Source organism: Idiotropiscis lumnitzeri, chromosome 18 (genome assembly GCF_059441095.1).
Source record: "Idiotropiscis lumnitzeri isolate Australia: NSW breed Sydney's pygmy pipehorse chromosome 18, RoL_Ilum_1.0, whole genome shotgun sequence".
In the NCBI taxonomy this organism is placed as follows: Eukaryota; Metazoa; Chordata; class Actinopteri; order Syngnathiformes; family Syngnathidae; genus Idiotropiscis; species Idiotropiscis lumnitzeri.
Window position 1 is genome coordinate 3,715,059 of NC_142408.1, and position 27,952 is coordinate 3,743,010.

The 27,952-nt window shown below is 43.8% G+C and overlaps 1 protein-coding gene across 2 annotated transcripts; it reads right to left on the reverse strand.

The window, feature by feature from the left end:
- Positions 1 to 9,938: 9,938 nt before the first annotated feature.
- Positions 9,939 to 27,916, reverse strand: olfm1b (olfactomedin 1b). 2 transcript variants are annotated; one of them, XM_088280998.1, is made up of 6 exons: positions 27,465 to 27,916; positions 20,740 to 20,889; positions 20,505 to 20,660; positions 18,580 to 18,799; positions 14,074 to 14,180; positions 9,939 to 11,735 (listed from the first exon to the last, which is right to left on the reverse strand). In XM_088280998.1, exons 1-6 carry the CDS (start codon positions 27,528 to 27,530, stop codon positions 11,061 to 11,063), a joined length of 1,374 nt encoding a protein of 457 aa, XP_088137124.1. In that variant the 5' UTR covers positions 27,531 to 27,916; the 3' UTR covers positions 9,939 to 11,060. The 2 variants fall into 2 exon arrangements, with proteins under 2 accessions (XP_088137124.1, XP_088137123.1); XM_088280997.1 differs by lacking the exon at positions 27,465 to 27,916 and adding an exon at positions 22,081 to 22,538.
- Between the last annotated feature and the right edge of the window lie 36 nt (positions 27,917 to 27,952).

Genomic DNA, 27,952 nt, shown 5'->3' on the forward strand with positions numbered 1-27,952 from the left:
TAAATCTTTTAATCACAACACCGACAGAAACTATCCCCCCTCCTCCCTCCTCCTTCTCCCATGACACTTCTTCCCTTGTATCCCCCCCCCCCGCATGACGCTCAGCGGTGCACCCCCACTTCCAAGCCTCATCCTCTTTGCCTCATCCCCCGCCATTTGACAGCCCCCCCCCCTTCTCTTCCTCACCCTGACTCCACTGGCTACAGTCGAGTCCTAATGAGTACACTGGCAGCCTGTGTAAATTATTCAATAACTGGGTGAGGAATCTCAACGTCGCTTCTTCCTCCTCCCGTGTCTTCTCTCAAAATAGACTTCCTCGCGTTGGGAGCGAATCATTCACACGGAATGGAAATAGACGCCTCTATTGTTCTGTCGTGACTAGAGCAACACGTAACGCCCCGCGACGTATAGACGCTGATAAAGAGCACACCTGTAGTGCACATGCCAGGCCAGTAGTTGACGATTTAGCTTTGCGATTGGCCAGCAAACTTTTTATTTATTATTATTAAAAAGTAATTATATGCATCGTATTTGATGGATTGTGTTTTGTTTTTTTCTGTTCAAACACTTTTTGGTGTGTTTTCTTACCTTGACACACCCGGGCCCTAATCGGAGCTGTCATCGCTGTGACAAACAAAATACTCTAGCGCAGTGCCTCTCAATTATTTTCTGTTACGCCCCTCTCAGCACCCCACTCTCCGCTGCAACTATCAATAATCGCATTTTCGTTGCAAAACAAACCTACACGAAGAGTTAACACTTGCTGCGCACAATGGGCAAGGGGAGCGCCACTGCCAACTAGTGGAGTGGATGTGCATCAAGCGATGATGAAATGGCTTCCAATAAGGCATCACATCCTCTTCTATCCCGCCGCCGCCGCCCAAAAAGTGATCTGCTGTGATGCCCCGGCTTTGTAATCCGCCCAGATACGTCATATTGCTCCACGAGCTGTTGGCCAAGGACGGAATATTCTCCCGCCGAGTGTGCTTGGAGCTTGATAAAACGTCTCTTTTTTTTTTTTTCCTCTGTAGCTAGCGGTGTGAGGATGAATAAATAAAGGCATTTATAATTCATGACTCGGTGAATGTGAGCGGATTGATCGGTGATTGTGGCAGGAGAAAGGAGAGGAGAGTGGCCAGCCAGGTATTAAAAAAGATGGATGAAGCAGAACAATGTTTTTTTTTTTTTTTTGTCTTTTTTATTTCATTTTACAGAGTCCAAAAGATGAAACCGGTGCGACAAAATAGTGATATCCGGATGTTGCATCGTTATTTTTTAACATATATTATTGATACATCCGGCTGAAATATTGATTTTTGTCACTGCACGGCAGGTGTCAAACTCAAGGTCCGGGGGGCCCGAGCAGGCCCTCTGCATTATTTTTAGGGACTCGCAAAATCAAATAAAGTGCGTCTTGCTAAATGGATGTCACTAACCTAATTGGCCATGTCTTTTTTTATTTAAATAATTTTGGGGGTAAAATTAGGAAAAACAAACCAATTTCAACAGAGAAGAAGAATCCAGTTGCCCTCGCGGATTACCATGATTTGGTTGACTGAGAATCTAAAAAGCAGAAATTGAGAAAAAAAAATTTTGCATCTTTTTTTTAATTGATTTTGTGATTTCAATTTCAAATTAGCAACATTGAAATGTTGGCAGGTGTGTGCTGACTCATGAATTTGAACAAGAGCCACACCATGGTTGTAAGAGGGTGTGCACACTTATGCAACTCCACTATTGCAGTTGTTTGTTTTTTCTTTTTTTTCCAATTGTGCCGTAGCAGTTCTAGATCCCAAACATGGTGGAGAAAGTTTCTTCACTCTCTTATACCACAAAAACGTGGCAATCAAACAGGGGGTGTGTAGAATTTTTAGAGCCAAGATATGTTGCTCACAAAAAACCCAGGACACTTTCAGAGGCATATCTTCTTGACGTCTGAGTCTCAAACATTGAATACGACTTTTTATTGTTCACTTTGCTCAGCCTCACTCTCGTGAAAAAGAAAATGCCAGGACATGTCGCACTTTTTCCGCCCGTGATTGATACGACTGTAAAATCCGACGCATCCATCTCAAGCGGCAATCAGCGACGGCGTCCATGTTCTTCTCTGTCACCCTTCCTCTGTGCAAAGTACGCAAGCGACATCCCATCTGCGCAAAGAAAACACGACCTTGTCTCGCCCATCGCTCTCTTTGTTTGTCAGATGCACTTTGTCTAAATATCATTAGGGCCTCGCAGGTCCCGGACGTGGAAATCTATACGCTGCCGTCAGGAGTGCGCCTCCGCGGAGAGCCCAATGCTAGCGAGACGCCATTTATCTCATTGGCGGACGTATGCCGTTGCTCACGGCACTAAACAAAAGGAGATTGAGCCGCCGACTAATTCTTTTGTAAAGAGAATGAGCAGCATTACGACCGAAGCGTATTGATGTCACGCAGGGGGGAAAAAATTAGTTTGGTAGAATGTGGTACATTTCATGTTTCAACATAAATTTGACATTTAAACGAGAATCTGTTTAATCGTTTTTTTTTGTTTTTTTTTTTAAACTTGATTTTTCACTAACACGTAATAAGTTTAATGTCAATTTTTAACGTGATAAGTGTACAATTAAAACATGCAAAATATAACGTTCAAACAGGCTCAATTTCACGTTAAAACGTAATTAGTTTGTTTAACGTGATAAGCTTGCCATTTTAATTTGCTAAGTTTGATGTTTTAATTTGATACGTTTTGCATTTCACAGTTTAACATTACAACTTGTTACGCTTGAAACGTTTTGCGCTAAAATGTGTTAAGTATCGTGTTAAAATGTGAAAAGGGAATTTTTTATTTATTTTTTATGTTTCACGAGTTATATCATATATATATATATATATATATATATCACATATTTTATTATTATATATTAGTATAATATTTATATTATTTATTATAATAATTATTAATATTATTTCTTATATTATTAATTTATGATATATATATATATATAATTCTGTTGAGTTGATCGATCTTTGATCACACTTCGAGTATTTTCTATTTTATTGTGATAAACAGTAGGAAACACAAGCGTTGTCTTTTTTTTTTTTTTTTTTTACTTTATATAGATCTAATCCAGAACATTTAGGCTCTTTATTGACCAAACTAATCCCTAAAAACAATATGAACCTGTATTTGTTTATTATTGTTTAATATAGCGCGCCATTACACTTTCAATCTGCAGCACAAGATCTCATCATAAAATCGCCATTTTGGATTAGCTGACGTGCTTTGCATTTGCACAAGCGAGCGGCGGCTGGCGTCTATTAACGCGGGGATGAAATATGAAATCCTGATGAGCGAGGATAAAGCCAGGCGGGAAGGAGCGTGCGGAAAATATCTTGGAAAGGCTGCGGGAGGTCAAAACCGAAGTCGTCTTTGTCACACACGGGGAAGACTTTTACAGCGCCGCCTGCTCTTTCCACCCAATTGGACGCCATTTCCAAACCTGATTTAATTAAAAGCGCTGGCTCTTTTATCGCCTTGGAATGCGCGCTCGGCGTTGCTTTAAAGCCGGCCCTGGATGAGATCGTAAAAAAAAAGGCGCGGGCCTAATTTCTCATTGTGGTCGCCGAGGGGGGTTCGGGTGAATGTTTCCAGCGATCCCGCTTCTTCATTTTAAAGATCCTGACATTCGACAAAGCCCGTGAGATAATGTAGCGGCCTAATTGCAAATTCCCAAACGTCAACATACCTGGCAAGCGATGGGAGGAATCCGCCGCCCGCTAATCCTCTGCTGTAATTCAATTGAGCCAATAGAATCCTCGCGGGAAGTTGGGTGCTAATGGAGAGGCAGCCAAATGTTGGTGCCTGGCAGCGGCTCGTTTATCGAGCATCGGTCTGCCGCTTTTGGATGAATCCTTGGATGACGCGTTTCAAACCATTTTATGTCGCAATAGCTTGTACTGTACATTAGTATCGGTCCATTAGCTGTCATTTTGTATGGCTACTCAAGCCTTGGGCCCCACTTCTGACACCAGTTGTTGGGGGGCATGTTTCCTACAGAAATGTGATAAATACAGAAAACACCAGAAGTTGTATTTGGGGCATTCTGTGGGGCTGCTCAGTCATTGGATCCCACTTCTGACACCAAATTATTTTCTATGTAACGGTGCTAATCGCTGGGAAACACCAAAAGTTGTCATCTTGGTATTCTGTGGGGCTGCTCAGTCATTGGATCCCACTTCTGACATCAGTTTTTGTGGTAACATCATTTAATTCTCTACATCGCCACAATACACACTGGGAAATACCGAAAGTTGTATTTTTGACATTTTGTGGGGCTACTCAAATCTCGGATCCCACTTCTGATACCAGTTGGAAGGAAATATTTTCTACATCACTGCAATAAACACGTAGTAACACTTTTTTTATTTTTCATTTTTGCCTTAGACCAACTCATCTATCCTTTGAACCCACTTTAATTTCGGTGTCAATTTTTCCAATATCACAAAATCAGAGTCAGTGTTGCCTTGTCTCGTTCAATTCTTGAACCCCACTTCTGAGACCAAAATTCCATGTCCGTGGTTGGAGCTATTCCTTCCCTCGAGCAGACATCACCACCTCCACTGGTTGCAGCCAAGACGCAATTCATCAGCTACCAATTCTTGGACTTGCCATCCTTCCAGTGTATTATTGTCCGATACACAAACAGGAAACATTGATTTTTGGTTGAGGCTTGAGTTGAGCTCAGGTCACATCGCACAGATGGGATTTGGCTGACCTGAGAGGACCTCTACTTCTGCCAGCGTGCATGTAAATTGAGAACATCCAGGCAGAAAGCTCAATTGTGGGGATGAAGTTGCATTTTTTTTTATTATTATTGGAGGCGGGCAGGAGGCAGCGGGTCGGTCAAGACTCGACTCCCGATTGAAATGCGTTGTGCTAAACTGCCAATTGTCCCGTCGAAGAGAGCCGCAGATCGCGTCTCTTAAAAACGCTGCGGCCTGCTGCATAAAACAGCTTCAAATGATAAGCAACAAAATGTTCAAGTCAGCACCGGGAATTATTTGCGCTGCCAGGAGGCATGAAAACACGTGCGAGAGTTTCAAACAGATTAAAGTCATTGCGTTTCGACTTTCTTGCGTCCACCGAATCAAATTTTAGCAATCAATCCACACACTCAAACGTTTTAAAACACTTTTTTTTTTTTTTTAGCCTTTTACCAATCTCTCGCGTGTAAAAGTCAAAGAATGATTTCTTCGAGTTGTTTTTGTTACTCCCCGTTGGTTTGCTATAAAGCCGAAATATAAAACAAAAGAGGATTTAAATTGCATATGTAAACAACAAATGAGTCAAACAAACCATATTTCATTTCATTTATCAAACGTCCGCTGGCTAAATGCTAACAAATAATGTGAAACGCAATCGACAGGCTAATGGAAATTAGCATATTTAGATCAAATCTTCAAATAAAGTGCTGCTTGCACAATCACGGAGCAGTAACACACACAAATAAAGCATTCATCATCACTCGGGTGGAATCGTTGCAAAATCACAATCTTCAAACAAATCCCCCTCCCCTGGCCCCACACGTCGACGGTTATTTGGCACGTTGAATATTCCCGGGCTGAAATTTGTTCCCGTCAATCCTAACTGAGGGCAGTCTAAAGAGCTTGAAGCCATCACGAACATCAAACCTCTTCTTCCGCTTCAGTACGCTGCATCTCCTACAGGAGAGCTCAGTGCTGCCAAACATGATGTGGCACAATGTGGTACTACACCGCAGAAGCGCAACTCAAAATTCAAAATCTGCGCTATAAACGATGAACCCCTTCATGTTATGAGGAATTGCAAAATACGGCCGTAATATCACGCAGCTGGTGACAGGCTTTTTCTGCACTCTTGCAAGTTGCCAGCCGTGTAGAGAGATGTTAAGATCCCCTCATCACCAGCCCCCATTCTGCCACTTCCCGGCCCCGCCGCCTTCATCAGAGATGCAAATTGCAAGTGACAGGTTAATCGTGAAGTCCGTCGAATCCAACGGCGCATTTTGCGACGGAACGCCAGCTCATGCGTGACTGCTCAACAAGACCCCATGCTTTTGAAATGAGATCCCCCCCCACACACACACACCGTTCCTCCCCACCCCCACCCCCCAACAGGCAGAACGGGTTCAAGCTCCCGGTCCGCAGAAGCCCGCAAACCAATCGGCGTGGGGCCGACGGTTAATCCCGCCGTAATGTAACATTCCAGCCCTAAATCCCTCTGATCCCTCCGCATACATGAGTGTAAATACACGAATTGGGACAAACCGGGCGGGGCTCGTTGGTGGAGTGGTTGTGGGTTCGATCCCTGGCCATTGTGACCATGTCCAAGTATCCTTGAGGAAGATACTGACCCCGCGGTTGCTCCTGGTGGGATGTCATCAGCAGTGCGAAGCGCTTTGAGGGCCTTCACTCATTCACTGCCATTGACGGATAGAGACGTCAAGAAGTAAATTCGTTTTACCTGGGCTGGTCGTGAATGGGTTGGAAAGGCGCTTTACAAGTGAAAGACCATTTACCATACCGTGATTGAACAATGGCTAAAATGCCCAGGTAGAACCCCCCCCGGACACACCCCATGCATCCCGACCCCCAGGTGCAACGAGACGGAGCGCGCAGTGCGGCTCTGACAGTGACATCCATCACGCGAGATGAATAATCAATGAACACCATCTGGCGCGCTCATCCCGGACTGCCTCACCTTCCTCTCCTTGGATGTTTTTTTTTTTTTTTTTCCCGCCACATGTTCCCACAGCTTGTCGCGGCAGTGACGGGTGGCGGGATCCCTCGTTCCCTAATTGCGCGGCATAATTCTTCGGAAGCTAATGAGGTGACCTGCAGGCCTTTAAAAGGACACCCTTTGTGATTTCTACAAGACTAATAGGCTGGATTGACAAGGCATGTATAAGCGCCTCATTTAGGGTTAGGGTTGCTTCATTTGTCACTTAATGCTGTTGCCTATTCTTGATGCTTTTTAATTACACTCAGGTCGGCATTTAAAGCATGCTATGATATCGTATTCTATTTTTATTTGAGTTTTCCATTGCCGATCATTTTATTCTTAACTGCTTGCATCTGGGTGCTAAATAATTAGGCCTGACCAATGAAGATTTTTTAAATTTTTTAAAAATATTTTTTATTTTTTTAGGACAATGCCATAAATTGATTTCTTTGTCAATTAATGAAAAAAAAACTATAAAATTTGGTCACTAAAAGATTAAAGAATTACAAGTATGTATGTGTAAAGTATTGTTTTTGGCTTCGTAGCAGATCGCATACATAAAGCAATTCAGCTCATTGAGCAAACGCTAATTAGCATGTTGACGGGGAGCAGGTGTATGTATCGCTGACGAGGTGCCACAAACTTCGCTGTCCCTTCTGGTTCGACGGCTCAGCTCTTGTCGGAATTTTTTACGGCGCATCATTAAAACAAACCGTCTCCCGCTGGTGTCATTCGCCTCTCGGCCCCTCTTTTTTTAATTTTTTTTTATTTTACACTTCTATTGATTTATTATCAACTGTTATTTCACGCTGCATCGGGCTCGTAATAATTTTAGGCTAGACAGACCCCTGCTGACAGCTACAATGAAAACGTGTCGCGTGATGAAGCCGGCTGGGAAATGTTGGCGATAAAACAGCCGGAAACTGTCAGATATTTGTGTTCCCTCTGTTGAAATGTGATTATACTTCAGGTGAGCATTTGCATACTGGAACAAAAGCTTTCCTCCTGATGTCAATGCTTGCCTTGAAACATTTAAAGGCTTCTGGGAGCTCGGAACTATCTCACAGGGAAGATCTCAAGCGTAAACAAAATTAAATAGCAGATAATTCATCCATCCATTTTTTGTACCGATTCTCCTCACGAGGGTCGCGGGGGGTGCTGGACCCTTTCCCAGCTGTCTTCGGGCCGTCGCCAGCCAATCGGAGGGCACACAAAGACAAACAACCTTCTCTGACAGGTTGTTCTTCCTCAGACAACGAGGTGGTTTTTGCAATCCGAACAAAAAACTGCATATTCCTCCTTGAAGTGAATTTCGTTGGTTGATTTCCTGCAGTGGTTAAGAATTATTCAACTCATAGTGGGCAGAATAAGCAACTCAAGAATTCAAATCCCGAAGGACTTGTAGCTCAATTTACAAAACAAACTGGCTTTAGAGGTGCCCCCAAGGTCTGAGGAAATGTACACAGTGACACCTCGGCGGCCATTTTGGAGCACGTACGCGACATCTGAGCGAGCCTGTTGTTGCCTCGGTCGCTTTCTATTACTGATAAGTGCTTTCGTCCTTGGGGGAAATTGAGCTCCCTTTCGCCCGGACCGAGCAAGGTCAACACTTTCGCTATTTCGCCCTCCATCGCCGCAGAGCACCTGCTTGTGCCACCTAATTAGCCCCCCAAAAAAACCTGTGTTTGTGCCCGTTAAGTCGGCGCAACGACGTGATGAAATGAAAGGCAACCATCAGGTTTGGTGAAGGGCGGGGGAGTCGGCGATAGGATTTGAGGCGACAATCACAGCTGAAAAGAAGAAATCAAATGCTAATGTATTCAGCGACTGACTGACAGCTCATTCGGTCGCATGCGTCGGGGAGATCGTCCCGCTGACACGTCTCCGCCAATCGTCAGTAGCGCATTCCGCGGGAGCAAAGCGGCTTGTGTTGGCCAAGCACTCCAGGTGAAAATAGAAGCAATCATTTATTCATTGATTGAAACATCACAGGACGAAGAGGAACGAGGGGGGTGGGTTACAATGGGACGGCGGTTATTTAGCAGAGGACGGGACAAGAGATTGACAGGCTGGACGGAAAAGATGCTGGCGGGGAGCGAGCAAAAAAAAAAAAAAAAAGGCTAAAGCCAGAAAAAGCGGCACGCCGACAAAAAGGACAGTTTTACAAAAGGACATCAAAGTTGACAGGGTGAGAATCGCATTGGGGTTCAAATAAAAGTGTTCGCAATCAATCCAAAGCTTCAACGAAGCTTGCGACGTCCCTCAGGGTGCATTTGCGATAGCATGCTAGGACAACAAAAACGTTTCATCACCGCAATGGAAATCGTTTTAATATTATCGTTTTTTTTTGTTGTTTTTTTTTTTTTTTGGGCTCAGCTTTGCAAATCAATAATTTAATTTGAGGAGCAACATTCAGATATTTTGAGGCGTGTTTCACTGGACTGACAGAAACAAATAAATAGTCATTAAAAATACAGCTCACCCTTTTAGTGAATATGGTTGTTTTAACTTGTGGGAGTTTTCACATTTTTCTCCGACAAGGCTCATCAGTGTGTTGTCAAACTAAAAACCTTAGAGAGGCTCTCAAAAAATGTAAATTTTCTCTTTTTTTTTATTGTTTCTATTTCTCTTGCACTTTTTTCATATTTAAGAATAAATCCACCAACATAGTGTCCGACTCCCCCCATAAAAAAGAATCTCCTTAAAACACAACCACTATCTGTTATGATTTGGTGCTTTGAGAAAATAGCGACACCCATAAAGAAGGCAGTCTCTGCCGCACACTTCAAGTTTTTTTTTTTTTATCGTCAGAATCACTTCATTGACGATGACCCCGCATGCCTCGGAAAAAGGACATAAGTGTTTGTCCCGCTGCTTTTTATTGCAAGCAGGCTGGCTGAGAAGTTGCTTGCCCTCGGACTGACAGCCACTTCTGCAAAAGGTGTGCTGGATTTCCTCACAGACAAGAAATAAAAAAAAAAAGGCAACCGGGACATTATGTGCAAGGACAGTGAGCATGGGGACACCCCAAGGCTCAATCCTCAGCCCACTTCTAAACACCCTGGAGAAGAAATAAAAAAACAAAAAAACTCCAATGAGCATTCACAAGACGCGTCATGAACTTGAATAGCAAGTGATTTTTTTTTTTTTTTTTTAAGATAACACTCTAAACATTGTGATTCTCTTTTTTTTTTTTTTTTATTGACACAAATCATTAATTATCTCATCTCCGATACAACACATCCAGTACAGCTGGAAAAGAAAGAACGGCTTTTTTTTTGTCCTGCGGGATTACATTGAAAACAGTATTGTCCTTCACAAGCGCGTACGTGACATGGAACGTAAAGAAAGAAATTTCAACCACAGGTGCATGGGGTGACAACCTTGGATACTTTCTGTCATGTTTTTTTTTGTTTGTTGTTCTTTATATTCCTTCCATGCGCTTGAAAACAAACAGGAAGCGATGATGGTGACAGTTACGGTCGTACAAAGACTGGAACAAAAATGAAAAATCAAACAAAGCTATAAATAAGTACAAAGAAGCAGCTAAAGATATCAAAATTCCCAAAGTGAAACTCCCTCATGTTATTATCATTATTTTATTTTATTTTTTTTTTTCAATTTTTAAATAGTAAGCTACCATACAGCAAAAGACATTCAGTAGCAGTAGAAAACTCTCATGCAAAGAAAGCGTTTTTCTACAAGTAGTCACCAACACAGGTTAAATGAGCTTCAATCGCGAGAGCCCAGCAACAGTCGGGGCCTTCGGTCGTTATTGTCGTCGTCCTCCATGGACTTTATTTGCTACGATACTCGATGAAAACGATACGACACAATGTCATGTCAAGTCCTCAGGAAAAGGGAAATTTTATTTTTATTTTTTTTATTTCCGGACTCAGGATTACTGCAGAAAAATCACAGCCATTGGAATGAATGTGAGTTGATAACCATGATATAAAAAAAAAGGCTTTTTTTTTTCTTATTTTTTGGCATCTGTTGTCTTGTATTGTTTGAAATCCGATATACATATATAGATTTATATAGATGTCGTCTACTTTTACAATCATTTTCTACGCAGTAAACAATCAATGGTTTTCATTCCAAACGAATCGTCCGACAAAAAGGATGGGAACTAGAAAATAACATCAACTATCGCCTAACTAGTATAGTCATAGTACAATCCTTTTTTTTTAAACATACAAAATTCTCCATTTTGTGTTTTTCGATATTTTCAGTGAGATTTTTTCCTCTCCAAAGTCTCCATGTGTACATTCAGTCCTTCGCAGATTTTTTTTTCTTCCAATGTCTCACCGCGATTACAGTTCCTCCGAGCGGATGACGTGGAACAGCGTGACGTTATAAAGCACCTGGTGCCCGTTGTTCCAAGCGTAGAGCGCGCGGTCCCGCGGGTTGTAGTCCAGCATGGAGATGTGCGAGTACTTGTTCTGGAAGGCGATGTCAATGTACTCGTATGTGGAGGAGTTGGTGGAGTAGGCGTAGTAAACCTTGGTGCCTCCCGAGTAGCCATTGGTGACGTAGAGCGTGCCACAGATCATGAAGGACTCACCGGCGCTCCTTTTCGGGTGATTGGTGGTCCAGCTCTTGACGATCTGCAGCGTGTTGGGGTTCAGCTTGCTGATCACAATGTTGCCAGCGTTCTGGTTGGTAGCGTAGACGGCCCACAGGCCCCCCTCGTCCACCATCAGGTCGATGTCGGAGTGGCCGCCCCAGGCGTAGTGATACGCGTTGTTGAAGCCGGCGTAGTCCAGCTGCCGGGACTTGCTGATGGCGGAGGTGCGGAAGTCAAACTTGATGATGACGTGGCTCTGGAACTTGTTGAAGTAGATGGAGCCGTTGTAGACCACCTGGCCCGTTCCGGACCACGGGTGGGGGAGTCGGTGCGAGGTGAAGTTGTCCGTTGTCATGAAGTCTTGTAGGGACTTGTACTCCCGCACAAAGCGGTTGTTGTGGTAACCGTCCATGTACCAGACCTGCGAGTCGCAGCAAAGAGGGACATCAAGGAATTAGGGTCACCAAAGATTCGGTCATTCCAAGATCGTTCTGTAATCTGAGCCAGCAGATTTTTGGGTGTCCCATTTGACATGTTTTTAAGTCTGATCTGTTGTCTTGTTTTTAATTTTCCTTTTAATTTAGCTTTACTTTTGCGAATGATCGTCAAGTACTTCAGACTTCTTGTCGTGGTATTGGAGACTTCTGGACTCTCTGAGACTCCCTCCAGTATCCAGACTGCCAATGCTACCATTGGCTAATTCAACCAAAATGGAGTGCACCACTGACTTTATTCTGAGATCGTTAAGCTTGTCGATAAAGCAAATTGCATCGAATGCCCTTCCCTAACTAGAACTGCAGGAGACGAACTGCTCTTAGCACCATCTGAAAATCGACATTCCTTCCGTCACGCTTCCTAATATCAATTTATTGATCAGTAAAATGGAGACTAGCGGATTGAATAATAAATAGCGCAACATCAAAATTGGCTATGTCACCGCTGACCTTTTCCTTGGCACCGCAACGGGATTTCGGCAACGTGAGCTCTCGTCAGAGCTAATTTAAAGAGACAGATTGATGTCAACAGTTTGCAACTGGCAGCGGCAGGTTTTCGACGACTCAGTCCGTCGTTGCATCGTACACAAATTCAACCAGATAAAAGACAAATCGCCAAACCCGGGACGGAAACGCATTTTGGTAATTTAGATAGATTTAGATATCTGATAATGATTTCCAAATCCCCACTAGCTGTATTCAGGGGTCTCCAAGTCCATTCCTCGCATTGCAGATCAGCTCATCAGCAGGCTTTGCACAATCCCGTTAACGATCTCTCATTCGAATCAGGTGTGTTGGAGCCAAGGGAAACATCGAAAACAGGCTGCATAGGGGCGAACGAAAATATTGACTGCAATGGACTGGACCGTATTCGCTCGGTGAAAACGACGGTAAAGATACCAACCTTATATGCATTTACCGTAACTGAATTTTATTGTTTGGTTAAAAAAAAAAAAAAAGACAATAACCGACATATATCCCAATGTTGGTCACAAGAAAAAAAAAGGTAAGACTTCAGCTTTGAGAACCAGACTCTCGATATTTGATATAACCGAACCGAACGTGCTTGGTGGAAGCAAGGCGATAGATTCTGAGTTTTACTGTTTCGTAATGAACCCAGAAAAAAAAATGACAAAATTGAAAATCTCTCAGTGCCACCATTGCGATTCTGTGCCGGAGGCCAAACATTTCCTGCGACATGGTCCTTCCTTTTTACCTGTCGCTATTACACCACCCGTCACCCCGCTGGGATTGACTTACGTGATTCATCTCGGGAAAGTTCTAAGTGACTTATTACGTTGGGTTTTTGTTTTTTTTTTTCAAGCTAATAATTGCTTCTACATGCCATAAATTGATGCCAAAGCACTCCAGGAAGCTTTGCAACTCACTTGGACATAGTTCACAGGTACCAGAATACCACAAGACAAATGATTTGTATTTCCAATTAATCGTGGAGAAGGCGAATGATACATTGATTCCTTTGGAGGCAAAGAATCAAAACCTCAGGATAAAACGAGAGCGGCACGCAAACGTCAATTACGGGCATCTTCATCTTTATTTTCCTGCCCCCCCGTGAGAATAGAACCGCAGATCTTTCCATGTGATCTGCTTATTATGTATCCGCTTGCAGGTTGCCTTGGCGGTGTGCTAAATATAACATTAGGTCAGCAATTTGCAAGTTGAAGCAGCCTCCAGGAAGCAATTTACATAGCTGCGGATGCGTTTCATCCTCCCGACGTGACATTGAAAGTTGGGTCGCTGGTCGCCAGGCTCAATAAAGTGCCGGTGTTTTGCCGCCAATAAAATGTGTTTACTTGCCGCGCTCACCTTTGCTTGTCCGCTATGCTGCGTCTGGGTAAATCCACTAAGATTTATGGCCGATATTTGCATTTTCTCATTGCAGAGTAAAAGTGTGAGCATGGATCTGTTGAGGATTTGTCTCATATTCATTTCTTTGTTCTTGTCGATTGTGTTTTTACCACACGAGATAATCCGGACGATTTCGGGGCCGTTCCGATCAAGGTCAACGAATAAAATGATCATCTTGTAAAACATAAGCGCAAATGTTCAACTTTTGTGATCAAATTAAGTTGTTGGACGTCTTTTAATGAGTTCATCAACACCACTTTAGTTTTAGTTACGTCGTCGACGATTGTCATCGCCTGTGAGATTTAGTCAACATTAGTGAGATTTACTCATTTCGAACCCAAAGTCCTGCAAAAATAGCAAAACCGTGCCTTTCCAAATGTCAGACCAAGTACGTACCCGTGTGTCTCCTTCAGGCGCCAGCGGATCCGTCATCCACGAGCCAAACCTGGACCCGGACGTCTTGATGGTGATGGGGTCGCTGATGCCCGTCAGTTTGCCGCATGCTGCAAAGGACAAGAGGTAAGAAGACGGGAGCCAAAAGCCATTCGGGGGCCGCTCGCTCTTAAACGTCCAATTCATTCGGCGAGGATTTCATTTGCTTGACATCCAAATGAGTTTGCCTGAAGGATGAAGGGAGCGGGCGTCCATCTGGCCTCTCGCTCCGTCTTTGTGATGGTCAATAGATTATTGTTGTTATTCTGCTCACGCCGCAGGAGCTGCTGTGAGTTGATGCGCTCGTTTTAATTGCCGATGATTGAGTTCTTCGCGTGAACTTGACAATACCCCCCTCCTCCCCCCGATCGCCCGCCGACATCAAGAGCAGTCCGACTTTAACGAGAACGGATTAGCGAAGGGATATAAAACGCTTGCCGTTAAGCGTCCTTTCCTTCGTACGCCATTTCGGCCGGGCAAATGTCAATTAGGCGGTTTGGATGAGGTCATTCGTAATGAGCCGTTCCACTGCGCTCATTTAACGAGTAATTCACGATGGCCTGTTTCCACTCGCCATTAGCCTCTTTTGCACAAATTTCCAGTCATTACCCGCTAACTGTACAACTCCTCGACTCTCTTTTAAGCCTCCTAAAATCTCCCCCGCTGTTAAGTGCTCCAGATTTTTTTTTTTTACTTTGGCATCTTGAGTGTTCACGACTGTGTAATAATAATAATCAACCGATTGATCACGAGGAATTCTGATGATTTTGTGTTCAATTATGTCAAACTAACGACCAATCATGGCTCAGCGTCAGACAACCGATGAGCCGTGATTGGTCATGAGCCCTGAGCAACTGTGATGTCATTTTCAGTGGACAGAAGCAACAAAATGGCCGCCCCCTGAGATGGCTCAAAACGGGTGGATTTTGCTCCTTAACTTATATTTATCACAATGCCATGTTTAAACTCGCATAGAAGGTTTTATTGCCAATAATTTTTTGGGAGTTGGCTTTTAAGTTCCGATCCTGGCATTTAATCTTGACTATTGATTAATTTCAAAGCAAAATGCATTCATATGAGTAGCTCGTGATTTGCTGCTGTGGGCTTGAGTCTCTTACATAATCCTCAACAGGATTAGAATGAAGTAGTACATCCATGCTCTCTTTAATAATTCATATATTTTCCCCAATTATGAATCCATCTTAGGACGGCTTCTGCTTTCCCGCTCTGAGATCGCCATCGCCACACACACACCGCCGCAGTCCTCTCTTTGTGCTAATATTCACCTTAGCAGCGCCTCGTGGCAAACTGTAAAATCTAGACGCTAATCCCCCATTGGCCTGAATATACGGAAGTCAGACGGCAAGCGGCGGATGGGCTCGCAGTTTGATAGGGGGGGGGGGGGGGGGGGAAACTGTTGCGCCATAATAGTGCTTTAATACCAATATTTACTGCATTTATATTTTTACTACTGCAATAGCGCAGATTTTGACAAAAATCGTTTGGCCTCACTAGTTGGAAAGCATCAGTTTAGTCTCACAGTGCTTATTTACCCAAAGCTGTTAATAGAAGAATTTTTCAAGCCTTAGCAAACATTAATAGTTAATTTATAACCTCGCACCATCTCTCAGGTGTTGGGGGGAGGCGAAGAATGATGGCGAGCCTGCACCGGTATGGACTTCCTGCGTCATTCGTCAGCATTGAGGTTTAGCCCCAAGCGCTCACATTGTTGGGACGTGACGGCGGCTGATTTATCCATTTGATTATTGCCCGGCGAGCCGACCCGTCCCCTTGATCGATGGTCATTGCGCCCCGCCCCCATTTCCTGCCCGCCTCGCTTGCACCGCGGGACTGTTCCAGTACACTAAAAAGCTTGAAGGACAGAATCTACTTTTCCACTCTCCTCCTGTTGCAGTTACTGCTGAAATAATCTAAACTGATGGAAGAAAAAGGCCCTGAAGCCAGTTTGACTTTGGGAGAAGTTTGGTAGGCACGTCTATCATGAGTAGACCCGCTAATAAGTCTCAAGACGCTATCCCTGGAAATAAAAAAAAAAATAAAAAAACACAAAGTCCGCCATTTTGTTTTGGAGCAGCCATTTTGACGATTTCCAGACTCCTTCAAAAGCAAAATAAAAAAAAAAGCCTGTTTCATTTGGGAATGATATTTGGTCGACATGTCAATCATTAGTAGACCCGCAAAAATGTCCGCGAGCAGGAAGTCTGCCATTTTGGTTTGAAGCAACAATTTTAGGACCACTTTAGCTCTATGCAAGCGTCCTTCAAAGACACGAAAGTCCTTTTATTTTTTTAACACTAAAGAATGCAAAAATTGGCCAATAATCAATAATCCGATCATTGGATTAATCGATGGAGTTATTGATCGAATAAAAGAGTCTAACAATATCCAATATTGACAGCCCGACAATGTTGGATGACTTGCCATTCAACACGAAACTTTTCGATCGCGAGTACCCCTTCAGTGCGGCTTTCAACTTTTATTTCACTTTTCCTCTCTTTCTCAGTTCCGCTGACGCTCATGCAGCTTATTGACCTTCATGAGTGAAATCTCAGCAACAGGCACGCTGCAGCGCCTTTCGTGCCAACTTGAAAGCACCGGCGGGCCTCGATTCTGCCGTCCCTCGCTGGGTGACCTCGTCTTTTATCTCTTCTTGTCTTGTGTTTGTGCACAAACTGCGCTACAAGCGTCAACTGTGCTTGCTTCAGCCCAGAGGTGGGAACACATCATATACGGGATGCGCGAGCCATAAGTGAGTGTTGACCTTCATGTTTCGAGCAAAACTTCCCGTTGCCGACACTCGAGACGTGTCATGTTGAGTCATTATTTGTCTTATTAAGCCAACGTCCCTGAATGGAAATGTGATATTCTTCAGCGCTCCTTTGCTGCACTCGGCATCCATCGGAGTCTGCCGGTGGGTTGCCAGGTTCACAAAGAAAATCAGCCCTTCTTCCAAAAAACTGGCCGTTGAGCCGTGAAGGTGCAACTTTTCAAATGTATTCAGGCAAGACTTGTCACGTTGTTCAAGTAGTCTTTAAGTTCTAAATCTGAACAAGTGCCAAGTTCTAAAATCCTCGACTTTGGTCACGTGACTTGAATCCACGATTCATTTCGGTTCGATCCGATGCCCTTACATCTTGTAAATTAGCCGACTGGAAGATGAGATGCCGAAACCACACGAGTAGCGATTAGTCGACTGCAAGTCGATTCACTAGTCTACCAATCGATGCGCATGAAACATACCAAAGCAGGACTTTTGTCCAAATTTGCTCAGATTGTTTGTGGAAAAAATATTTCATCGCGAGTGTCTCTCGCCGTGTCAAAAATAATCATATAAATACGAGCACGGGGACACAATCTACCCGCGATTTGCGGCGCGTCCGCGTCGCTGCTTGTCTTATTCAATCGAGTGTGGGTGTGCATCCATTAGCGCCGAGACTTGCGACAGAGGTGTGAAGACGCTGGCTGAAGACGGGCTGCAAAGCAAAAGGACTTGGCGAGTCGGCAAGGCATTTATCATCACTGCAGCGCCTCCATGTTTTGTTTGATGATTTCCTCAGTAATTGCGCGTAAGCAACGCTTTGGTTGAGCCTCACTTACCAAAACGACCGAATGATAAGAGGACGTTACCGCGTATCATAGCAATATGCTACGTTAGCATTGTGCTGGATGGCGTCAAAGCACTTCATTGTGAACATGAAGGCAGCTAGCATCCATGTTTCAAGGCAATAAATTATCATCTTTGCACGAAACAGTCCAAGAGGAACTTGGATCGCCAAGCGTCTTTCACATCAAAGTGACGATGGTAGCTGTAGAACAGGAGCCAAATTGTTGTCTGTTCTCATCCCTTTTTCTGTTCCAGGAAAAAAAAATCTGAACGAGGCGTAGACGAGCAATTTAATGTTTGGTTGTGTCAATTGCACGAAAATATGACTTGTGTTAGTATTTTGCAATTTTTTTTTTTCTAGCACTCAGTAGGTGAATTAAAAAAAAAGAAAAATTGGCTTTTTTGGAGCCGAGGCTAAAAAAGTCGCTCTCAAAAAATTGCTGAAATTTGAGATTGGTCATCACCATTTTTTAAAATGTTATGGATCAAGCCAGAAACTGGATGATCATAATTTTTGTACATTTTCTACACCATGATTGAAATTATGTCCTGTTTTTGATTAACGGGATAGAAATAAGATTTTTAATTCGTATTATTTTTTTTTTATCAGATTCATCAATTAATCAAAAATATCGACATATTAATTGATCACTAAAGGGCGACTCAATTCACCCCAAAAATACGTTTGAGGTCTTCAGTCGTTGTCGTACCCGGAATGCAACCTCGACTGTTTGTTACAATGTTATTTGGCGTGATGTGAATGTGCCTGAGCGTCTTGTCTGCGTGCCGGTCGCTCCGCAATGGTTGCGGGTGTGTGCATGCACGTGTCAGCGTCTGCGGCCTACCCAATTTTTGCATGCACGCTCGCAGCCTCTCCTCGAGATTTGACACTCGGCTGTGGAGCTCCTCGTAGTCATAGGCCCCCATCTCCTCCTGCAGCCCGCTTAGCACTGACGTCAGATTCTGGACCTCCTCCTTAAACTGCAATACCAATTTGGCATCGGCCTTGTACTCCACCAACACCGGTATCAACGGCCTAAGTTCCTCCATTTTCGCCTTTATGGCCTGAAAGGATTAGAATAAGCTCGGTTGAGTGTCAGGCGCGTCGCAAAACCAACCCAACCACCCGCCCGGGCGTCGGCCAAAGAAAAAAAATCATCTGTCTTATCCTGGCTACGCTAACACTAACCTGCCACCAAGACCCCCTTGTGTGTTGTGAGCGTGCACTTGAGTGCGTGTGCGCGTGTGTGTGTGTGCATGCGCACAAACCCAGACTTTTTTTTTTTTTGCTCTCCAGGCTCCGTCCCGGCGGTGACCAGCCGCTTAAAACAAACAAAAAGAATAAAAAAAGCAAGCCCTCTGCACACCAGCAACAATTGGGAAAGCTCTTTATTGGTCATCGTCTTTTTAAAATGCAACATTGTAGTAAGAGTTACATGCTTTTTTTTTTTTTTCCATAATCACACACAACTGGAATTTTACGTCTAGATTTTTTTTTTTTTTTATGTATTGATTTTTTTTTTTGTAGCTTTGTCAAGTAACCAAATATGCATAGACAAAAGCTCCAAAGCAAGTAGAATGAAATAACAACAATTAGAGAAGATTAATCAATTACATTTGGGTATCAAAGTAGAGGGGGATTAAAAAAAAAACAAAAAAAAAAAACATCAATAAGTAACATGCAGGAGATCAGTGGTGTGGGCGGGGCCTGGTCTGGCTCTTAATGGTTGCTAAATAAACTGCTCAAAAAAAAAAAAAAAAAGCTCTCACTTGGGTTAAGGGGGGAGGGGAAAGGTGGGGGGGATCTGGATTTTGACCTGCCTCTTCTTCCCTGTGGCTCTTTCTGTTTCTCTCTCTTTCTCTCTCTCTCTCCCTTTACATGTCTTAAAGTTAGCCCTGCAAGCAAAAAACGACAGGCTGTTGATAGCAGCTTGCTAACCTGGCTAGCAGACACACAACAAACAAAACGCGCAAGATTTGATTTTGCACAGGAAAAACAGCAATGGCATGCATTTGATGGGTAGGGTGTTAAAGTGCTGGTGTTAAATAAGCATGCAGGTGGGGCAGGCTTCACACAGTAGATGTCTTCTTCTGGAAGGACCTCAACATGCTAGCACCAATCCTCTTCTATTTTTGTTTTGTTTACGGCAAATAATTGCCAAGTTGCTGGAGCTTGTTTTTTTTTTTTTTTAACTTTACAACCACCATGTGTGAACGTTATTACCAAATTAATATAGTAGTTGCGTCATAAATCTCTTAAATCTTAAATCTTCGAACGTGTGTTGCCATTGTGGACTTTACGAATTTCTTTACCAGTAGAGGGCGCCATTAATGCACAGCTAAACCGAGTCGCTGCCTAAACGGACAGCAGAAGTAATTGAAACAGGAAGTGAAGTTGTTGTCTTTCTTTCGTTTGTTGTCTAAGGAAGTTAACATTCTTTCAAATGTGGCGCCCCCTGGTGGTTAAGAATGTGCAATATTAATGCGTTAGCATGTTCAGATTTCCTCAAAGTTTAGGAAATACTTTTGGGCGTTACTATGGAAACATTGTTCAAAAGCGTGGGGTCGCTTAGAAATGTTAGATCTTTGAGGAACGATAAACACTACTTTAATTTGTTGAAAGTCATTAATTCAGCCGGAATTCCGTCTAGACACCAGATACAATGTTGTGGTTTCCTGTAATTGTCTGGGTGACCCCAAACTTTTGCCCAAAAATGTAGAGCATGAATGGGATTGGACAAGACGGGCATGACGACGTGGACTCGCTCACCTTGTATTGCTTGGCGATGTTCTGCATGTGGTTCTCCTCCACCTGCCTGAACTTGGTCTGCAGGCCTCGAAGCTGCACCTCCATCTTCTCCACATATTGGAGCTCCCTCTGGGTTCTCTGGTCCAGCACCTGGATGGACTGGGTCATGTTCTGGACCTGCCAGCAAACTTGTGTGATGCGTTGGCTTTGTTTTGGTTTAGTTTTCTTAATTCGGTGAATTTAAGATTTGAGCTACCTTCTCCAGGAGCTGCCTCAGTTGTTTGGTACGAGCGTCCCTGGAGCACATGGATTGTTGGGGCGCGACCACGGTGCAGACGCACCTACCCTCGCCATCCTGGCCCGAACTGTACACCTGCCACGACTCCTCCGGGTTTGCTGGCAGCACCTGAAGAGCGGGAAAAAGCGACGGTTGAGTGGTGATGCTAAAAAAAGCTCACAAGATGGCACCAAAGCTCTGGTTGAATAGGAACGCAATCATCGGTATCAAGGAAGTATTGGTGAAGTGACGCAAAAGTCCGTTTGTCAAGGAGGAGCTAAGTGTAGCCTGGGTTAATAACCCGAATAACAAAATGGTTTGTGTCCTGTCAGCATCGGTTCAGACCTGCCTCACGTTTCCGTCTTCTGGATTTCAGAGTTGCTCGACCAAGCGGGTAAGTTGGTCGACAGATGGGAGGAAAAGGAAGAAGGCCACGATCCCAATCGCTCTCATCCCCCCGTAACAAATAAATCTCGGCGGATCCGGCGAACAAAATCAATCGTTTCGGAGCGGTCTGGAATCATTCATTCGCCGCAGCAAATTTTTATCTGATCGACTGGCAGAACCGAGCAAGTGGAAAAAGCATTAATCATCCCGCAAATCCCGCGTGCACCTACTGATTCCATCAGTGGGAGGAAGCTGCGAACAAATTGGAAAAAGGTTTCTGCTGCTCTCTGCTGCACTGCCAAAAAAAGAAGATCCCCCTTAAGGAAAAACGAGAAACGGGTTTTTGGGGGTTTTGGAAAATAAATCGTTGGACCAACTGATTGATTCAACGACGATTGTGTCATCCTTTTTCGTCCTGCATGAGAATCTAAGACACATAAGCTACAAGCGGAACCGTTGACTGCCCTTCGGTTCAACTCTCTTATTTGATTGGTTTAACCTCTGGGGTTACTGTCCATGACGGAGTATATTCTATTGGGTTGTTTTTTTTGCGAAGGATTCAATCAGTTGGCGATAGATGCAGCTGAACCCCACCGTGGAGAGTTGCTTGCAGGTGGTAAACCCCCAAGCGAGACCTCTGGTCTTTTCATACTTGATTGGTTTCAACCCTCATTCGCTCATCAGTCGGCGAACGATCCAGATGCGTCCCACTGGGGTGAAGTGCTTCGGTTTTGCCGTGCACGCTTCCGTTCTTGGAAGATGCAGATGAGCCAGACTTGGAAGAGTTTCTTAGGGGTAGTCAACCGAAGACTCGGACTAGAGTCTTTATAATTTGGTTGGTTGGATTTTGTCTGACTCTCAACAGAAGTCTCAAGTCAGAGAAAGCGTTACGTACAGGTGGTAAAAGGACAAACTAAATAGTTGCAGACTTACGCCGGTGCTCCGGTCCAGGTAGCCCCCCTGCGCCGCCGTCAGCTTGGTGGTGTTGAGCCCCACCAGCGAGGGCAGAGTCTGCGACATCCAGTTGGTGATCATGGCCATGGTGCTCAGCACCACGCCGATCTTGAGCAGCGGCACCGACATCTTCCTTCCCCCACCGCCCTTGCGAAAGTGCGCCTCCGCTCACGCCGTCTTCATCCCAACGACTCCACGGAAGATTTGCTTTGGACGGGCATCGCGTAGCCCGGACTGGCTCGCCGCTTCACACCGGCACTGCGGCTCTCTTCCTCTTTTCTCGCACATCTTCTTCTTCCGACGTAACTTGATCCAGCAGAATTTTTTTCGGGGTGGAGAAAATCAGATCGGCGCAGGAACCTGTGCGTGGCTCGGCTTTCTCCCGCGCACTGGTCCCTCTGTCTGATGCTCCTCTTTACTATTTGCTTCACGCCCACAACCCGCCTCCCGTCTGCCGTCATTTAGAGGCTGCTCTCTCCAAGTGGATGAGAGCAAAGAGGGGCGGACGTAGCGGGGGGGGGGGGTTCGGGGGAAGGGGGGGGGCTACTACGCATCTACCTCCAGACGCAATGACGTAAGCCAAGCTCATGGAAAAATATGCGATAGTACTGCGATCCGTCCATCGCGGCTCGAACCCCCTGAGCCGGGATGACAACGAGGGATTAATCTGATGCGCCAAAACGGCGAGGGGATGCTGCTGGTTGCTGTGGCAACACTGTCTCCTCCCGCCAGTCCACCTCTGAATAAACTCCCAGCTTGTCATGCAGCGTCTCTGATGGGGCCTTTCAACCCCTAATGAGGGTTCGGCTTTTAATATATTTGACTCTGGCGCCATCTGGATGCTAAATGTGGTACTGCGGGTATTCAAGGACTGCTGGTCCATCAGTCCTTCTCCTCTCTTGGGTTTCAAGTGAGGTGGAGTCTGTCCCAGTTGACTTTAGGCGAGACTGGTTTCCAGTCAGTTGTTCACACTCATTTACACGGGAAGACAATTTTGAGAAAACGTAATGGGAACATTTTTGGGGATGTTGCGCCGGATCATACACGAAAGCTTTTTGTGTTTAAGTTCAGCCATGTGGACGAAGGCTGTGAAAATGGCAGCGATGCATCATGAATGAGACTCCCAGAAAAAGGCGCATTGCAAAGCTTCTGTAAATTGCTTTTCCCGGTTAGAACGGAGACCATCTTTGACGCATCTCGCCGCTTCTGTGACCTTTGCGTTTGGATGTGGTGCATCAGCAGAGGTCAACCCCCCACATGTGACCGGAGAAAACTCTTTCTTACGGCGCTGTGAGCACAAGCCATTAAAATACAAAGCCACAAATGGCAAATCCATTTTTCATGCGCCAAGTCTGACAAATGAGCATTCAAAGTTCCGAAGACACGAGTTGCGTTTTTGAATTTTTTTTTTTAAAAAAAGTAACATCATCGCCCGTGGTGCATTACACTGAGAAGCAGTTGCCATGACGACGCTAACACGTACGCACACGCACACAAACACACATTGACGCTCCGGGCCTGCAAGTGCGCTACGACAAAGCAACCACTCACGGCACAAACACCTCGAGATTCACCTTTCAACACGTCTTGTTTCATGTTTCCGGTTTATCGATTGAAAATGATCAAATATATAAAGTCGTTGACTGCCATTGACGGCGAAAGACGTCAAAAATCCATTTTATATTTGTATTTGCCTCACATCGCTGAGACAAATAAAGTCAAGGACATATTCCGATCATATTGATAAATTTAATTAACACCGACATACAGCAGGTGCGTCAAAGATAAAAATGCTCAGAAAAACATTCATTTGTCGCTCTCATAGTCCGAAAATTTGTTTTTGTGGAATATTTAGTTTTCGATGATGAACCAAACGTATGGATTCTTTTTTGTCCAACGTATGCGTTTTTTTTTTATGAACGGTTCCGTCTTCAATGAAGTGAATTGACAAATTTTGGTCAGAATTTAGCCTGCGATAAAACAAACAAAAAATTTGGTCGGCAATGTTTTTCTAAACATTCAATACGGACAAATTTTGCGTATGTGTTTTAATAAACAATTTATCTTTATTGAACCTAACGCACAATTTTATTTTGTAGAAATTGCAGTTTTGTGAATAATTTACTCTTCAATGTAGTCTTCGGCGAACCGAGCCTTGATGTTCTGGAAAACAAAATTGCCTTCAGTGAACCAGACAATCTTGTTTTTGGCAACAGATACTGAAATTTCGAGTCAAACCTTTTTTCTTTTGGTCTTTGTTAGTCTTCATTGAAGTTCGAGTCTCTAAGGAGCTTAGCAGTTTTTTTTTGTTTTTTTTTTAATAAACATTGAAAAACAATTTAAGTCTTCCGAGGACTAAAACGTTCATATATTTGAACACCAAAATCTATCTCTATCATTGACGAGCGATCAGTCCGCTAAAAATAGTCCACTTTTGCACTTCTATTTTTTTTTTATGATTCCATTCTGCAACGTTGATGGAGTGCGTTCCCGTGGCAACACTCCCTCCCATCGATTACCGTCAGTCAGCTGACACTCCATTCAGCCCTGACCCGAATAAACTTCATAAGTGAAATGTAGGCACACTTACCCCAGCCAAAATCTAACTGACCCCGCCCCCCCCCCTCCTACCCCCCCCTCCCTCCACTGCCTGATGGCATCCACCCATCACTGCGAATAGCCGCCGATATTCGATTGTGTCAGCATCTTCTCAGCGAGCAGGCTGTTAAACCATTTCACCGTTTGCAAGCACAACACAACCACGATGCAGCACTTGGAATGAAAAAAACAAAAAATATATATAATACAAATAGTTTATTGGCTTGCGGTGTCTGGTGTGCATTCGTTTTTTTACGTAAATTTTTTCCAAGCTAATTGGATTAGCGATGAGCTTCGTTTTCATGATGTTGTCATCCAGACTGAAGTTGATCATGCACAATCCCAAATTGGCGCGGGAGAAAATATTCATACGACAAACCTAATGTACGCTTTTTGAAAATATAAAAATTTGAAATTGTATACTGATATCCGTTAACATCGACCGCAATTTAAAAATCTCTAATGACCTTTATGTCAAACGTTTTTTTTTTTTTTAAAAAAAACATTGAATCCAATCTGATCTGGAGGGAATATTTCAAACGCGAGCACGTTCATCCTTGTGCTCTCTTGTTCAAGACAACAATGAACCGCATATTTTACACCACATGGATTGTGTGTTTTATCAACATCCATTATCATTTCAATGCTTTCATAACCAGCCAGTTTAACAGCACTATAACCACGCCAACGCACCTTTTTTTTTTTTTTTTAATCGAGCTTTTATTGCGGCTCAGTTAGAAGGCGCTTGTCGTGGCGGGAGATTATCTTCCCTTTTGTGTGAGAGCCTTTTTTTTTTTTGGATGTATTGATCTGTCGCGATGTTTTCCTTGTAACTATCGGGAGTTCACTGTTGTGTCATTAAAAAGAGAAAAACAAACAGAGCCTTTAATAACGCAATCTCGTGCTTTGTGTCAACGTGTTCGGGATTTTATTTGTATTTTTTTCTACTTATTCGAGGACATTGACCTCACGCTGATCTATTCTTGATGTTGCTCGCCACGCACAGATATTACACGCTAAAAATGATGTTTTTTTTCTTATTCTGTGTTTTTAAAGGTGTCATTTCTCTCAATTAAATAGATAATCTTATAATAAGGTAGAGAGTGAGACTCTTGCGCAAAAAAGACGGAAGCGATCCGCGTGGCTGTGTGAAGAAGCAATTGAGAACCAAAAGAAACATTTTAACTTGCGTTTCATTTGAGCAACGGGTTCAAGTGCGATTAAAAAAAACAGCCCCCGATCCGAACTCATCTGGGAATTTGCCTCGCGGGGCAACAAGTGTCTCGGAAGGTTTTGTTACGTGGTGGAACGATAGCTGCGTTCACCATCGCTTGGGGGGAGGAAAATGCATTTTCCGATTTTTACAACCTGGAGACTCGCGGCTATTAGTCTGACGTAATTACTCTTCCGATATTATATCGAACAATTTTGCGTTAAATTCCCATTGCTAGCTATTCAGCTTCTTGCACCACGACAGTCCCAAGTCATGAAAATGTTTCATGTTTAGAATGGCTCATAATCGGTTATGGGATTTTTCATCAGTTTCATATTCTTAGCCACATAATCCGTAATTGTGAATTATTGTTCAATTCTCATTGGCTGATCTCCTCAAAACCTCACAAAATATTGCGATAATACAGTATCAAAGATAATATAGCAATAATGCGATAAATTTGAAGAAAACCAACCATGACGATGCGATACCGAGCTGGTCACAGTGTCGTTGCATAACGATGTTGGATTTAGGAAACTGGAGGAATAACTTGTAATGTGATAATATTGCATATAATAATATTTTTAAAATCAAACCAGCTGCTGTTCTGACAAAATCCATGTTTTGCAATGACTTGGCAGTTCTCTGAAACTGAAATTTCAATTTTGTCAAAATATTGCCACGATTCATGTCAATTATGCGGTATTTTGAAAGAAATCTTGCTGTGATTCTCTCATAACCGCTGAATCTTTATCGACTTAGAATATCGCAAATACCAGGAGGCGACTTACTCTGCAACTATGCAATATTTTAACGTGAAACCAGTGTAGTAATCCTTGTATCTTGATATCAACATTGCTAAAATAGCGACAAAAAATCATTTGAAATTTCTTTCTTATTTTTTGGGAGAAACTTTACCAAAGTATTACAGTACAAATACCGATATTGATATCAACTTCAGCAAAATATCGCAATTTGCGATACAATTACAACACGACCACTGCATTGATATCAACTTCGCCCGAATCTCGCCGATTCGTTTTTTTGTTTGTTTTTTTACAGTTATGAACTATTATGTTTCTCCCAATTGCTTATCACAACTCACTAAAAAAATACCAGAATTGCTGTTCACTTTCCCAAAATATCGCAAACTTATCCCATATTGCAACTAGTCTCCTCAGGCATATGCACACATATTTTTGCTCGCCTTGATGATGATGATGTTTACCTTTCACCACATCACAGGAAGTCAGCTTTGAAACATTTTTTTTTTAAATTATTATCCTGCGCTAATATTGTTCAAGTGTTAATGGACTCACTGAGCATGCTCACAACACCTCCGGGCAGGAATGCAGTCCATCATTTGAACGCAGTAAACAACAATAACAAGATTATCCCCCCTCAAGTAGACGAGTCGCTGTATGAAGGCTGCATGCGTAATCTCGTTAAATGCGCTTGGCTCATTTCTGCCGAGCCAATTAAAATGCCGGATGACATTTTTGACAGGAAGCCGGGATGCAAAATGGCGTTTTAAAGGCAAAAAGGAGCTTACTTGTGTGAGTTCCGTGCCCATGACGATGAGGAGGACCAGCGTGAGGAGCCTGCTGGCGGGCTGCATCTCTCTTGCCTTCCCGAGTGCGAGGATGGAGTCCTCCCAACCCCCTCACCTTGTCGCTTTTTACCCCCCTCGCGTCTTTCTTCTTCCCGCCGGGGCAGGTGTTTCCTTGTAATGCCTTGATGGCCAAACGTGCGCTTGACAGTCGCCCCCCCCTTTTTCCTCAGCAACCGTGCGTGTGCAGATGCATCGCCTCGGCTCCACCGCTCCTCCTCCTCCTCGCTCTCGTTTTTACACGTCGGGTAGAAGCATTTGGGTCGGGTGGTGTTCGCTGGTGGCTGGTGGGTGGCGGCGCTGCAAAGTTCACATCAGCCCGCGTAGACACGCCGCCGATGCTGCCGGTGGAGAGACTGGCCGAGCGTGAGGCGCCGAGAGCCGGAAGTTGCTGCCTGACGATGGAGGGAGGGATGGGAGGAGGGAGGTGG